Genomic DNA, 15927 nt, shown 5'->3' on the forward strand with positions numbered 1-15927 from the left:
GACATCAGACCCATGGTCAGCCGGACAGCAGAGACACTTGACCCACATGTTCGAATTTACCACGGACATTCAACGTATCATGGGAAAAAAAACAACATGAAAGCCGACACTCTGTCACATCCCATGATCGAGTCGATACACACCCTGTTCCAAGGGGTTGATTACATGGCCCTTGCCAAAGCACAGCAGCAGGACCCTGAGATCCCCGCTTACAGGACAGCTGTCTCCGGCTTCAAGGTGGATGATATCCCGGTCGGCCCAGGTAACCTGACACTGCTGTGCAACGTTTCTACCAGCATCCCGGCTGCATGGAGGTGCCAGGTGCTCAAGGCCATCCACAACCTGGAGCACCCCGCCATCCACGCCATGGTCAAAATGGTGGCCAACATGTTTGTCTGGCATGGCCTCCATAAACAGGTCAGCCAATGTGCCAGACCTGCACGAACTGTCAGTCCTCCAAAGTGCAGGTTCACACAAGACTGCCCACACAAACTTTTGAGCCAGTGCGGCATAGGATCAGCCACATGCACAATGACTTAGTTGGGCCATTAACAATTTCCCGTGCGGCGAGATACCTTTTGACCATGGTTGGCAGCTCCATGAGGTGGTCTGAGGCTGTCCTGCCGGCTGATACCAGCACAGAAACCTGTGTCAGGGTACTCATTGACACATGGGTGTCCCGATTCGGGTTCCTGGAGCACTTCACCATGGACAGAGAGGCACAATTCACCTCTTGGCTCTGGTCGGCACTGGCTATCTTTCTGGGGCCACAGCTCCACCATACCATGAGGTATCACCACAGGCCAGTGGATTAGTGGAGCGCTTCCACAGGCAGCGTTGATGGCCCGGCTCAAGGGTCCCAACTGGGGCGACGAACTGCCTTGGGTTCTGTCGGAAATTCGTACCACATCGAAGGAGGACTTCAATGCCTTGGCAGCGAAGCTAGTCTATGATGTGCCTTTAATCATCCCCGGGAAGTTCCTGGTCCACGATAAGATCCCGTGGCGACCCTTGAGAACCTATGGTGAAAACTGGTCCTTGGACCCGCGGCAATCCCCACCACATGACCAGCCCAAGCACAGCATCCTGAAGACTTGCTGGTACATGTTCATGAGGAGGGGCACACACAGACCACCATTACAATGACCCTACAATGGTTCCACCTTCGTCCTTGACATTGGCGGTAAGGTGGAGACTTCTACCATTGACCATCTGAAACTGGCACGTCTTGACTATAATGGGCTGGTCTCCACTCTGCCCCCACAACACAGGGGTAGGCCACCTAAGGCTATGGACAATGGTCTGGTCACTGGTTCTGTATTTGGTAGTGGTACGGTGACATGGACTGGCCTGCAAAATGGCCGACGAACACGACGACCGTGAGGATGACTCCAGCCATCATTGAGGTGACCGCCGCACAGCGGAATGATGGGGAACTTTGGCGGGAATGCCAGCCAACCCGAGGCTGGCACTCCGATGATGCAGAGCCCAGACATCAGCACCCGGGTCCCATTTAAACGTGACAGCCAAAGAAATGAATCAGTCTCTTTTTCCAAGGCTTTGGTGTACGTGTATTTCTTACCCATGCTTGCGAAGCACATGTGCTACAACATCATAAAGAAGTAAGTCTTTAGGGCAGTCCAAGAATAATTATGTTGCTCCTTTCTCTCATATTGGCTATCCTACATTAATTCCAAATAAAATTTTCTGTACATTGTCTTCTCACAGGTTACAAAATTACAGTGCACACTCAACTTATTTCTTTAATAATGCCCAACCAGTCGTACTCATTTACTATTCCCCATTACTAACCCAAATTAATGCAATCACCCTACTCTCTTCCAATGGCCTTGTCTCAATTTCCAACTAATTTCCCTGCTCTGTCCTCTCTTAATAGTTCTTAGTCGATTTAAATTAACTTCACTGCCCAGTGTCTTACCACTGACCTGAATTAATCCAATATTAATCTGACTGCTTCACTCAATGTCCGTTCTCCTATTTCATTCCTAAACAGACAGAAACCTTTGTGGGTTGCTTGCTTCAATCTCCCAACAACAACTTATCAAGTAGCTTTGTAGCAATAAAGCAGTTGTGCCATATATTTTGGAATTAGGGAATGCACCAATAAAAGAAATAATGTGGAGATATTTAAGATAAAAATGTAAATCTGTTCCTTCAATTGTTAATTATTTGAAATAAATTAACAAAGTACTCTATTTTGTGAAGCATCAAAAAACAGCTTTTAGAATATCTCTTAATCTCTAAGATACCAAGGTGCAGCCTAGGGGCAGCATGGTTAACTTAGCAGCTAGCACAACACTGTTACAGCACCAGCGACCGTGACTGGAGTTTGAATCCTTTGCTGACTGTCAGGAACAGGCCTCAATGACTACCATCCTGTGGCACTGACATCCACTATTATGAAATGCTTTAATCTCTCAGAGACACTGGATCCATTTCAATTCATCTACAGACGAGACTGTTCCACTAATGATGCTATAGCCTTGTCCCTCCATTCTATCCTGACCCAACTGGAGAATGATGTCTCATACACCAGGCTGCTATTCATCGACTTCAGCTTGGCATTTAATACAATCATTCTCCAGTGGCTGGTGGAGAAGCTGTCTTCACTGAGTCTCAACGCTCCTCTCTGTAACTGGATTCAAGACTTCTTAACAGAAAGACCACAGTCTTTCTGGGTCAGTAGCAGAATGTTGAGCACCATCAGTCCACTCTTAATCACTATTGACCCATGTCTGCAACACCAGATCCAGCTCCAACAATGGTTGGTCTCATCAGCAACAACGATGAGTTGCACTGCAGAGAAGAGATGGAAAATCTTGTGTTATGGTGCGAGAATAACAACCTGAGTCTTAGTGTGGACAAGACAAAAGAGACGATTGTGGACTTCAGGACGATTAGGGACAACCACCCTCCACTACACATCAATAATTCAGTAGCAGAGAGAATAGAGAGCACCAAGTTCCTTCGAGTCCACTTAAGTAGTGAACTTTCATGGAGACGCATCTCCTCATTTGTGAGGAAGACACAATCACCCTACTAATCACAGAGCACCTATGGCATAGGGTTACTTAAGGTGGTATATGAGTGGAAAGAAAAAGTTTAAAAACCACTTCTATAGACCATTGGATCAGACGTCAATCTCCAGGACGATAAAAGTGACAGAGTGGATCACTCTGATCTGCTGGGTTCTTTGTCTGAAGAGGACTCGAAAAATCGTTAAGGACCCCTATTACCCTGCACACAGTATCTTTCAGCTAGTGTGGGAAAGAGATACAGAGTTATCAGAGCTAGAACCTCCAGGCTGAGAAACAGTTTCTTCCCACTGGCATTGAGATTGCTGAATGACTGATGATCTGCTCATGTAACCTCTTCGAGACTCTATTTATTTTTATATATGTACAGTACTGCATATAAATGCTTGTAAATATGTGTGCTATGTCTATCTGTGTGTTTGTATGTTTTACACTGTGGACCAATGAACACTGTTTTGTCCATTTTGTTCAATTGAATGATAATAATAAACATGAACTGAGGCTGTCATGGTGGGTGAACATAGAATGCATTGAGCTCACCGGGGAGGGATGTATTGTTGCCTGCGATTCTGTCCATCCTAACTCTGTAGTCTATCATAGCATGCGTACTTTGCCACTGTCAACAGGTGTCTGTGAGGTTCGTGTGAAACTCCAGCCTGGCTTGGTACTGCCTCTTACAGTCGCTTGACTTAGTTGCAAAGGTTGTACTCGGTTTTCTTAGGGGATCAGGGCTGCCCAACTTGAATGCCACAGACCTGAATGTCAATGAGGAGTGGATCAGCTGGGGAACACTCCAGTTGCTTTCTTTGTTCTCTGCACATTTTCTAATGAAGTCTGTGATGGCAGTGGCATTCTCTTTTAAGATGGCCATTTCGTTTATGCATGCAGACCTGTCTACCAACTTGAATCAGTTGTATTGGATGTGATCTTTTTCATCAGACCATTGTATTGTGGTATTCTTTATCAGCTCTTCGCATTTCAGCATCTGCTTGTAATCAGGGAGGAGGACAGACAGAGAGGGGTGAGGGGAGGTCCTGATTTTGCAAAATACAGATGGGGATGGAGTGGTAGGCATCTTTGACTGTTGTGCAGCAATGGATGAAGATGTGAGGGCCTCTGGTGGGACAGGAGATAAGTTGATAGTATTTTGCTAGCACGCTTCTGACATTGACCTGGTAGAAGTCCCCAGCTATGATGTAAATGGAATGCAAAATTTTGACAAGCAAAGGTACAACAGATACCAGAAAACTTTCTCCTATAGTAGAGATGTCTAATACAAGAAGGAACAGGTTTATTGTTGGGGTGAGAGGTTTGTTGTGATTTAATGAAGATGGTTTTAATTCAGAGTTTGTTTCAAAACCATGTACTGTACAAACCTGACTGATAATGTGGTGTCAGACGCCTCTGCAACATATGAGAAATATGTGGAGGAGCATTTGAATCCCTAGGTAGAGGAAGCCAGGGATCGAGAGCTGGAGGGAACCTGATGGCCCAAAAGATTTGTTCCTCTGCTCTGTGACTCTATTACCTGAAGCAAATCTCCTCTTGTAGAAGTGAAGAGATGGGGTGCACTTTTGATGAAGAAGTTTGGTAACGACTGATCCTTATTTTACCAGAGAACTTGATCACATCATGTAAAGTGTTATTTTCCACTCCTCTTTTCTCTGTTACCAGATATGGAAATTTGGTTTGGTGTGGAGCCAGCTGTCCTTTAGTGCCTGATTCATGTCATTTTATTTATATAAGCAGGCAGTAAATATTGCTGACCTGATTAGATCATGGCCTGTGATGAATGCAAGCCATTCAAGCTGAAAAAAATATTGTTGGTTTTCTGTGTGCAGGGTGTTTGCACGATGACTACTGCCTTTCTGCATTTCTTCTTTCTGGCTTCTTTCTGCTGGGTTTTGACTGAGGCTTGGCAATCTTACATGGCTGTCACAGGGAAGATTAGAACGAGACTCATCCGCAAACGCTTTCTGTGCCTTGGCTGGGGTAAGCATTAGCAACTGCATAAATGTTTCACATAATATTTGTGTCTTTTTTTTAAATAAAACACATTCTGCTTTAAAATTTGTTTTCTTTCTCTTTTTGTTGAAGATATTGCAAATATAAACACTACTGAGATAATTGGCCCATTTTTGTGCTTGCAGCAAAAAAATGTATTTGTTTTTCTCCTTGTTTGTGGTGCTACAGTTTTCTTATCAAATATAATTTATTTCTTCAGGGTTGCCTGCATTGGTGGTGGCAATATCAATGGGATTTACAAAGGCTAAAGGATATGGTACCTCAAATTAGTAAGTTGCTTCCAAGCTCGTTGGCTTTTTCTACTGCTGCTCTTGACAACATCTGCCATTAGAGGGCCAAAAGCTAAGGCTTTTAGTGTCCTTCCTGAGCAGCTAGCTTTACCATCCCCTTCCATCTCTTTGCCCTGATCCCATCTCACTTTCTGGAGTAAGGACCTCTGTACACTTAAAGAACTGTCTGTAGCCCCACCTTTTATGTGCAAGGTTATTGCAGCTTACAGTGCCTGCTCCAAGTAACTCGCATATGTTCAGCAGAGCTGGGGTGGAAATCTCATTTACTCATGATGATAGCCTCACAACCCTTTGAGCTTCTTCCTTCTAGCTTTCTTGGGTTGAGCCCAAGCTGGTGGAACAATTGCAGTTGTTCAGTCAATGGGAAAGAGAAGAATCAGTGGCAGTCCATGTGGATGCTCAGCCAAGGTTTCACTAAACATTGGACTTTACATCCAACACTGCAAAATTTAACATATTATTGTGTTTGGAAAATTTTGGCTGCGTATCAAGCTTCTGCTGCCAGATTGTCACTTGGTAAAACCTATGACTTGAACATCTGCTAACTTTTGCATCTTAAAAGATTTGTATATTTTATGAATATTTCTCAAACGTACTTGCACTAGAAAGGATTTAGCCAAAATTCATAAATCATTAAATAATGTATTTACATGAATTAATTTCCCTAAGTCATCTAAGTGCTGTTAATTATTTAGCTTTAAACAAAATTAGTTTTAAACTTCTTAGCAGAAAGTTGACTTCTCAGGGAGGCATAAAGCATGGAACAACTCTTTAATGTTGACCGAGCTGACATTCGGGCTAGTCCCATTTGTCTGCATTTGGTCTATATCCTTCTAAATCCTTCTAAATATCAGTCCAAATGTCTTTTGAAAGTTGTAATTTGCCCACTTTCATTGCTTCTTCTAGTGGCTTGTTCCAGATATAGACCATCCTTTGAGGGTCAAAATTGCCCCTCAGCTCCTCTTAAATCTCTCCTCTCTCATTTGAACTTCTTTGCCACCTATTTCCTGAATCTAGCTTGAGAAAAAACTGTGAGTATTCACTTTATCCATGCCACACATGATTGTACAAACCTCTACAGCAGTGGGTTTTCAAACTTTTTCTTTCCACTCACACAACACCTTAAGCAATCCCTTACTAATCACAGAGCACCTATGGCAGAGGGAATACTTAAGATGGTACATGAGAGGAAAAAAAAAGAATGAAAACCACTGCTCTAGAGGATCACCCCTCAGCCTCCTACACTCCAGGGAATTAAAGCTCAGCCTATCCGATCTCTTCCTATTGCTCAGGCCCTCCTGTCCCGGCATCATCCTCGTAAATCCCCACTGCATCCCTTCTAGTGTATTCATATCCTTCCTTTAGCTGCATGACTTGAACTGCTTAAGATCAAGGACAACTTGGTTTCACTTGAATTTAGTGTGTAATAAGATTACTGATGAGGCCAATATGTGACCAATGTTCTTCCCCAGATATGCCAGGAGGTGCCCAAAAGGTAAGAAAATAGGTTATTTGTGAGGTGACATATTATATCCACTGCTTAAAAAGGGCTCTGCCAGATCTGATTCATGGACTTGAGAGTCTTTTTGCCAACTTAAATGTAACTTTGCTTCTTGTACTTTCATGAGCTGGAGATTCCCAGAAGGCAGTGGGGGTGATACATTTTATAAGGAGATTTGAGCCTATCCTTGAATCCTTTCATCTATTGTGTTGGTATACTTCCCATGGCCAATCTCAGAATAGTGGGTTAGTTTTGACAAAAAGTAATGATGAACAAGTCACAGCCCTAATTTCCTGAGACCATGTACCCTTCCCTATCAGGGCAGCAGGATTGTGGATCCTCCCAAAGTAACATAAACAAATTGGACTTCCATCTAAAAACCCACCAATTCCCTTCTGCAGTTACCTCACTTTGTAAGTTGCATAGCAACTTGTTCCGCCACCTTCACACAGTCAAGTTCTGTAATAATAATGACTGTACCTCTGAGCAATTTGGTGCTTTGTCAGGGTCAGCTGGAATGAAATACATAAAGTGGTAATCTCATAATTCAGGAGTTATTGAACTGGATTGGGCATGACCACAATGCAGAGTCATCTCTCTTTGAAACTTCAGATCTATAATTTTTCAATAAATAGTTGGTATGAAAAAAAATTTTATGCATAGCAAATAAGGATAATCCACATGATGATAACCTAAAAGTGGAAATGCAGGTGACGTGGCATCATATGATTTAGGGAAGGAATTAGATTAAGTGACTGGTGAACATCTACAGGGATTCAAGAAGGCATCTTTTACCACCTTCTTCTCAGGCAGTTAGGGATGGATGGCAGCCACACCCAGGTCCTGAAAATTAATATTAAAACAAAGAAAAAACAGCTTCTCCCTCAAGCGAGGTTCAGTGGGAGTGCCAGGTGAAAGCCTGTGTTGCACTCGTGAGGCAATAGTCCATGAACATCCCTTTGGTAAATGGCCTGCCAATAAGAGCACCCTTGACATCAGAGCCCAAGTCAGGGAAATTTGACCCCTCAGTGTCAGCAAAGCCTCACACTCAGGAAGAGAGTTAAGGTGGTTAGTTTGTCTTTGGTCATTGCATGACTTTGTTTGAGGGTTGAATATTGGCTTGGACCTTGAGAAATACTCAAGTTTTTGATTCTGGGTTGAGATTTTTTTCAGGTTGGGCGCAGTTAGTGGCATTCTCAAGTTCATTGTTAATAACACTGCCATTGCTCTTGAATGGTGGAACTCCATTGGCATTGAATTCTTGTGCATTATTTGAGATCCTGTCTGCTCTTGAATTTGTCCACTGATTAATGTATGCTTAAATTTTTAATGTGTTATTATTTTTATGTTCACAGCTGTTGGCTGTCACTGGAGGGAGGCCTTTTATATGCATTTGTTGGACCTGCAGCAGCTGTTGTTCTGGTAAAACAAATATGCATGTGCTCCTATCATTAAATCTTGCATATCTCACTTAAAACCCCATTGAAGCAATCTGATCATTGCATGTGTTGATATTTCATGTAGTGACTATTTTGTCAGTGCAATGTGTTATTTTTGTTCCTGTGATTAATATCTTGATTTTATTTTAGCTCTTTCAAACCAAAGGAATCCATCCTAAAATTCCTTCATGTGTAGGTAAAACATAATACGTGACTGGCTCAGATAGAAGGCCCCAATACTTGGTGGGGAGATGCCTCCAGTGCCCAAACTGTAATCTCTGCCAGCCCCATATAGCTGTGTGGTCTTGGGTGCTTGAAGCAAGACAAAAACTGAAAATCTACAATAAGAACTAGAAATACTCAGCAGGTTAGGAAGCATCTGTGGGAAGAGAAATGGACTCTGTGCTTCAGTTGAAGATGGTCACTGAGCTGAAATACTAATTCTGTTTCTCCCTCTACTGATACTGACTGAATTGCCAACAGTTTCCCGCATCTTCTGTTTGTATTTCAGAGGCAGGGTTCTTCCCCTCTGATAACTTGAAGTAAACATGAGCTCATCCCACACTCAGCAAGGCACCTACTTGGTGCTAGTCAAGTCTGCAATGATTTGTTGCCTAAAGCACTCTTGCAACTAGCATTTGTTTTTTTTTAATAACTCCAAGAAACATGTGGCTACTTGGGGTCATCAGAAGAGTTTGTTAGTGTGAGAGAGGAAGGTCCTGTTTCCTTGGCAACAGCCCCTGGGATTGAGAGGTGGAAAACCCCCAGGCCATAACAGATACTCTGAATGTGACATACACTTTCCTGCTGCCATCACCCAACACTTACGTCTGATGCTTAAACCAACAGTTTCTGCTTCATAGCTTATCAGAAGTGCACATCAGAGCACTTAGCAGTGTGGCCATAGAAATGATTGCATGGAAGATCACAGTATGGAATTTTTGGCTGGGCTCTCCCAGTCGTGAAGCAGGAAACCTGAGCCATTGTGTTGACCCTGCCTATGAGGGTACATCAATACTCCAAACCCCAAAAAATGTGGTTAGAGAGGGATACGATTCCATCTTCACGAATCTTAGCATACCATCCTGGTTCTCAGAGATGATTTGTTGTCTTCTGGGAAAACTATTACTGAAAATGCTGATTGTCACATCCCTAGTTGCTCCAAAGATATTGGTATAAATGAAGCACCTTAAACAACACTGGCTTTGTCATTTTCCCCTCCAAGGCATTTCAATTTCCTTTTGGTTTGATGCACAGGCACATCTGTTGGATTGTGTCAGGCAGGCAAGGAATCTCAGGTATATTCAGTGGGTTACTAGCCTCAATTTTTGTAGAACCATATTAACCATTTGTTAATTTGGCTTTCATAATGAAAATGTCACTGCTGTTGGTCTCTAAGGTCCAAACTGGCTCCAGGTGACGCACTGACGTGAAGCAGTGGGACAAGTTTAAACTAGATAAAGGTCTATCTGCACCCTGCAGTCATTTTCCTGCCAGATTAAAAACTCGATCTCATTTAAAGCCATGCATTGGTGGCAAAGACCACCAATTGCTTGGGTGGAGAAACAATAGTACACAGTGAGTTGGTGGTATTAGACAGGGAATATCACCCTAAATAATGAAGTAGCATTAAATGTTCCCAAATGTTTGTAACTTGAAACTAATGGTGTTCCATCCACATTACTGTGCCAGCATTTCTCACCAGGTTAGAGGGCTGGAAAGAGCCACTAAATCAATCGGATCGATAGTTCTAAATTACCAATGCTGTGGTGATGGTGGAGACTGGGTGTTGAAGCCACAAGCAGGAAGACTTGGGAGCACAGTCTCCTGAAGGGCTTCCCAGTCCTAAATGCACCATAGCAGTGCTCCAAAATCCTAAAAACCAATAGAGAAATAACCATTGCCTCTGGAAGAGCAGGGTGCATTTAAAAAAGAAAAACGTTTGAAAATAGAACTGAATGCTCTTTCACAGCTGATCAGCGTTTGGTGGAAGAAGCAGTGGTCTCAGAGCAAAGGTCATGGATCTGTGAGGAAATAGTGATGAGTGTTGTGCTCCACTCAGCATGAAGATGACAAAAGGCATTTCTTCTTTCGTAGGTCAACATGGTGATCGGCATTTTAGTTTTTAATAAACTCGTGTCAAGAGATGGAATCCTAGATAAAAAGCTAAAACATAGAGGAGGGTAGGTGGTGCCTGCTGAAACATTTGTTGTATTTTAAAACTTCATGCCATGTTTGCTTGTGATACTGTAAAGAATACTATCTTACATTAAGAATGCCAGAGTGTTTCACCTCTTAATTTAGATGTGTTTGACATAAATTCAGAATCTGCATGGCTTTCTGTGGCGTAATGTAATTATCGTATTTACCATGGAGAATTCTTACACTTATTATTTTCTTTTAATTCCTGAGGGTGCTGGATGCTTTTATTTTAAAGCTGCAATCTTTCTCTTTTTGTTGTTGTTGAATTTTTATTTGGTTCCAGTCAGATGAGTGAGCCCCATAGCGGTCTGACCCTCAAATGTTCCAAGTGCGGAGTTGTTTCAACGACAGCCTTGTCAGCCACCACTGCCAGTAATGCCATGTTAGTCTCAAGCATTTTAAATCTGTATCTATATACAGTGTATATATATATATATATTTTAAATATATATATGTGTGTGTGTTTATATGACTTAAAATTTTATAAATATAAACTGCCCTGAAAATTAAACTCAGTTACTTTGGGAATAAAAGATTCTTTTTACAGAAATATATTAACATTTAATTTGAAATCACTGTTGATAAGGTAATAGATGTAAAAAATGGTGTCTGTAGAGATGGTCTGAATATGAGTACCTGTAAAATATGGATTGAAGTTTTGGGAAAAACGCTAATTTTTTTTAACCTAAATCTATTACTTATATCATACTAAAGATCTGGCCAGATCACATCCTGCCACTTCTGAATGGCTTTCTGTTTGTTTGCAGGGCGTCTCTCTGGAGTTCCTGTGTGGTGTTGCCCCTCCTTGCTCTGACGTGGATGTCAGCAGTTCTGGCAATGACCGACAAGCGATCCATCTTGTTTCAGATCCTGTTTGCTGTCTTTGACTCACTGCAAGGATTTGTCATTGTCATGGTGCACTGTGTGCTGAGGAGAGAGGTGAGCAGACAGTGAGAACAATTTCTGCCAAGGGACTATGAAAAAGCATTCAGGTGAACAGGGAAAATGGGAGAGTTTCCAGTCTGTGGTTAGCTAACATTGAGTTATTTTATTTTGGTATCCTGTCTCTGGCAGGTAATGGCTTGGCGGCAAGGTGGAAATCTTATGAAAAATAAAAAATGGGAGTGAAGTTGTAGCCTGGAAATTGGGACTCAGTTGAGGATTGTTAGCATATTTAAGTCAATTGAAATATTTGATGGGGTTGTCTATATAAATTAATCCCTCTGGTTGGAAAGTGCTCAACAAGAAGACAAGAATTTAAAACATAGGCCAGGCCTTGAGCTGACTAGGGTGCTGGGTTGATCAAACAAGGCACGGTGATGTCTACTTAACGTAAATCAATTGTGTTAAAAATAACCTTTCTAAACTTCTTCGAGCTTACTTTGTGTGCATTCATGGTTAGTTATTAAATTCCCTACCTTTCTGCTGAACAGGTTCAAGATGCTGTGAGATGTCGGCTGAGGAACTGCCAAGATCCAATAGCTGGGGATGCTGCAGGCACTTTTCCAAATGGGCATGCTCGGATTATGGTTAGTATGAGTTTTCCCTTTATTCTATAACCATATAACAATTGCAGTATGGAAACAGGCCATTTGGCCCTTCTAGTCCATACCGAACTAAGTACTCTCCTCTAGTCTGCGCATTCTGAGTAAAGAAGTTCCCCCTCATGTTACTTCTAAACTTTTTTCCCTTTAACTCTTAACTCATAACCTCTTGTTTCAATCTCTCCTACCTCAAAGAAAAAGCTTATCCACTTCAACTCTATCTATCCCTCTCATAATCTTAAATAACTCTAACAAATCCCTTCTCAACCTTCTATGCTCCAAAGAATAAAGAGATTAGGGCAGGTTAGGAGAAGTCATCTCTTTACTGTGAACCAACTTAAGGCTTGGGATAGATTTTGCCAGAGGAGGATATTATAATTATGCCTATTAATAAGGCAGACATGTCCTTGAATCCTTCAACTCAAACATGCTTGGTGCACTGGGTTGTTGAGCATATGCTGGTGCAGTAAGGAACACAATATCTGACACGTTTAGTGAGCCATCTTCCTTACCAAATGAGATGTTTGTGTTGAAAAATAACTGAAACAAACACTAAGGAGGAAGGCAAATTAAAGTACAGTAAATTTAGTAACAGAAATAGAGGAAAATAATGAGTAGAATCAGAAGAAGTAGATTTTTTAAAAAAGTTAAAATCTTTAAATTTAAAATATAACGTTTCTGGAACAGCAGAAGTTAAGATGGAGTCGACGGAGGGGAAATAAACAATTTTTCAACCTTTACCAGCCTTGCACTTTTGGATCCAGGGAAAAGATAAAGCAACCTCTCCTTAGCTTAACACTTAAATCCTCAAAGAATTTTGTCATAAATTTTACAGCACAGAAATATGTTCTTCTGTTCTCTATCCATGCCATTGTTCAAACACCCATTTACACTAATCATGCACCAATCCTGTATAATTCTCTCCATATTCCCCATCAACTTCAACAGAAGCTTCCTCAAGCACTGCCATCGCCTGCACACTGATGGCAATTTACAATGGGCAGTCCTATTGACTCTGCACTGCTCTTGTTCCAGGGTTCATGTCCTTTGTTAGCTTTAATGCTTGGAATGGAGCTTAGTGTTTTCAATGCAGAATAAATGAAAGAACCAAATATTGAGGTCCTTCCTATTTGTTGCCCCTTGTGACCCTTTGACATGTATCTTTAGAGCTGGACCAAAGGAGGTGCTTTGTTTAGTCTCATTAGAAAAGGAGAGAAAGGCAAAATGAGAGTGTTCATGATAAATAAAGACCAATGCCTGGGAGAGTGTGTGTTCAATGCAATTACCACTGTGCTGGATGAGCAGGTTTATTAGCTGGCATTTAGAACTGGAATGATCCCATTACATGTTTAATCTGAGGCCATTAAATATGTAATGCATTACAAAGTGCTATTTTGTACCATGTATTAAGACACAGTACTGTGTTCTGCGACTTTGGCAGCTTAAATTCAGATAACAGTTGGGTCCTGAACCATACACAGGATAGAAAACAGTGTTTTGTGTTTATTTTGCCTCTTCCAGGACTTTGGGACATTTCAAAGCACCATCCAGCCATGGAATTGTGTGATAATTGGTTGTAAAGTTGTTTACTCGGCTATAATTTGAGCACAAATAGTAATGATTTGAGCAGATGGATATAATCTGCCTTTTAAGTGTTAGTTGAGGGTTTCATATTGACCAAGAGAATCTCTGAACATTATTCAGAGCAGTAGTTCATTACTTGTTAACTCATAGCAGTTCATGACAGCAACTGTTCCACTATTTAACTTTTTATTTGCTCTGCAAAGTCCTTAATGTGAAGAAAAGTTCATATTCTTGCAATAAAATGACTGTCCAAAAGAAATTGATGGAAATGGATTTCAAATCACCTTAGAATCAGAATTTATTGTTATGAACAAGTCACGAAATTTGGTGTTTTGCGGCAGCTTCACAGTGCAATCATTCACATTATAACCATCTTACAACAGTAATATATTAAAAATATATAGAAAATAGTAGTGCACAAAAAATAAAGCAGTGTCTTTAGTTCATTGATCATTTAGGAATCTGATGGCAGTGGGGAAGAAGCTGTCCCTGTGCCGCTGAGTGCTCGTCTTTAGGCTCCTGTACCTCTTTCCCAATGGTAGCAGAGTGAAAAGGGCATGGCCTGGGTGGTGGGGGTCTTTGAGGATAGAGGCTGCTTTTTTAAGATACCGCCTCTTGTAGATGTCCTTGATGGAGTGAAGTCTAGTGCCTGTGATGTCGCAGGCCGAGTTAACAACCCTCTGGAGTTTTTTTTTTGGTCCTGAGATTTGGCACCTCTAAACCAGTGATGCAACCAGTCAGTATGCTCTCCATGGTACACTTGTTGAAGTTTTAGAGAGTCTTAAGTGACATGCCGAACCTCCTCAAACACCTCACAAAGTATAGCCACTGGCGAGCCTTCTTCGTGATTGCATCAACACAGAGGCTCCAGGACAGATCCTCGGAGATGTTGACACGTTGAAATTTAAGGTTCTTGACCCTCTACTACTGAGCCCTTGATGAGGACTGGGTCATGTTTCCCTGACTTCCTGAAGTCCACAAGCATCTCCTTGGTTTTGTTAATGTCGAGCACAAGGTTGTTGTCATTACACCATTCAACGAGCTGATCTATCTCCCTCCTTTATGCTTTCTCATTGCCTTTTGTGATCCTGCCGACAACTGTGGTCTCATCGGCAAACTTGTAGATAGCATTGGAATTGTGCCTGGCCACCCAGTCGTGGGTGTATAATGAGTAGAGCAGTTGGCAAAGCATGGATCTTTGGGGTGCGCCTGTGTTGATAATCAGCGAAGAAGAAATGTTGTTTCCAATTCGTACTGACTGTGGTCTTCTGATGAGAAAGTCATTAGAACTGACACAGAATTCATTTGGAAAATATAAATTCTATTACTATTTATATTTATTCACAGTTCTCTGGGTCATAGAATGAGTGCAGGAGAGTGACACAGCTTGTTAAATTAGTGAGATGGTAAACCAGTAAAAATATGCATATGGCTGAATGGGAATCAGAAGGCAAAATATTACAGATGCTGGAAAATTGAAATCGTCACAAATATTAAATAAACTCAAAACAGGTTAGACAGTCTCTTTGGGAAGAAAAAAGGTTAATATTTCAGGTCCTCAGGACAAAGTACCTTGACCTGAACAATTTCCCTTCTTTTTTTTCCACAGATACTGCCTGACCATATGAATATTTTCAGCATTTTTTATTTTTAATACACAAGTTAAAATGTCCTTATCCAGGATGAGACAAGAAAATTAGCAATCTTGTGTTTCTTGAGTGGAACCCTTGTAGTTTGGTGACTTTCAATGCAGGGCTCTGTCTGTAATGTTATTTTCTCTCTCTCTCTCTCTCTCTCTCTCTCTCTCTCTCTCTCTCTCTCTCTCTCTATACAGAAGAGAGGATGATAAAGCAAGATTTAATAGTTACATGCAAAAATAAATTGGATTTTTCCATAGGGAAAATCTTTGTACCTTTGAGATAAAGGAGGAAGTAAGGTAAATTGAATACCCACATTGTCACAGTGCAGTGGACCTAATGACCAGTTCCTACAGTCAATCTTCTCCAATTCTGTGTTTTTCTCTCAAATATGAAGATTGTCAAAGTCCAGCCCATTCAGTACTTGAGTGCATCACATCTTGTCCACTCTTTATTTTTGTTAATTTTCTCCTCCAGCCACCTCTATGGTTTTCCTGCGCCATTTATTAACCCCAGCTAAGAGAGCAGGGAAGCACTGGTGAAAGCATCAGCTAAAACTACTTGTTTCTGTGAGAGAAGCGAGCAATGATAGCTGAACAAAAACCACAGGAGATTTATATCAGGCATAAGCACACACTCCAGAAACCAC

General features: G+C 41.5%; 1 protein-coding gene across 5 annotated transcripts in view; it reads left to right on the plus strand.

The window, feature by feature from the left end:
• The window catches only part of LOC138736495 (adhesion G protein-coupled receptor B3-like), a 658849-nt gene that overhangs the window by 586089 nt on the left and 56833 nt on the right, over nt 1–15927 (plus strand). For 3 of the 5 annotated variants that reach the window (XM_069886125.1, XM_069886124.1, XM_069886126.1), the window contains exons 19-25: nt 4898–5048; nt 5281–5350; nt 8228–8294; nt 10409–10494; nt 10797–10895; nt 11281–11452; nt 11947–12042. In XM_069886125.1, coding sequence (XP_069742226.1) covers nt 4898–5048; nt 5281–5350; nt 8228–8294; nt 10409–10494; nt 10797–10895; nt 11281–11452; nt 11947–12042 — 741 coding nt within the window. The remainder of the gene's footprint in view (nt 1–4897; nt 5049–5280; nt 5351–8227; nt 8295–10408; nt 10495–10796; nt 10896–11280; nt 11453–11946; nt 12043–15927) is intronic. The other 2 variants (XM_069886127.1, XM_069886128.1) reach the window with 1 other exon arrangement.

The sequence above is a fragment of the Narcine bancroftii genome, chromosome 6 (genome assembly GCF_036971445.1).
Source record: "Narcine bancroftii isolate sNarBan1 chromosome 6, sNarBan1.hap1, whole genome shotgun sequence".
In the NCBI taxonomy this organism is placed as follows: Eukaryota; Metazoa; Chordata; class Chondrichthyes; order Torpediniformes; family Narcinidae; genus Narcine; species Narcine bancroftii.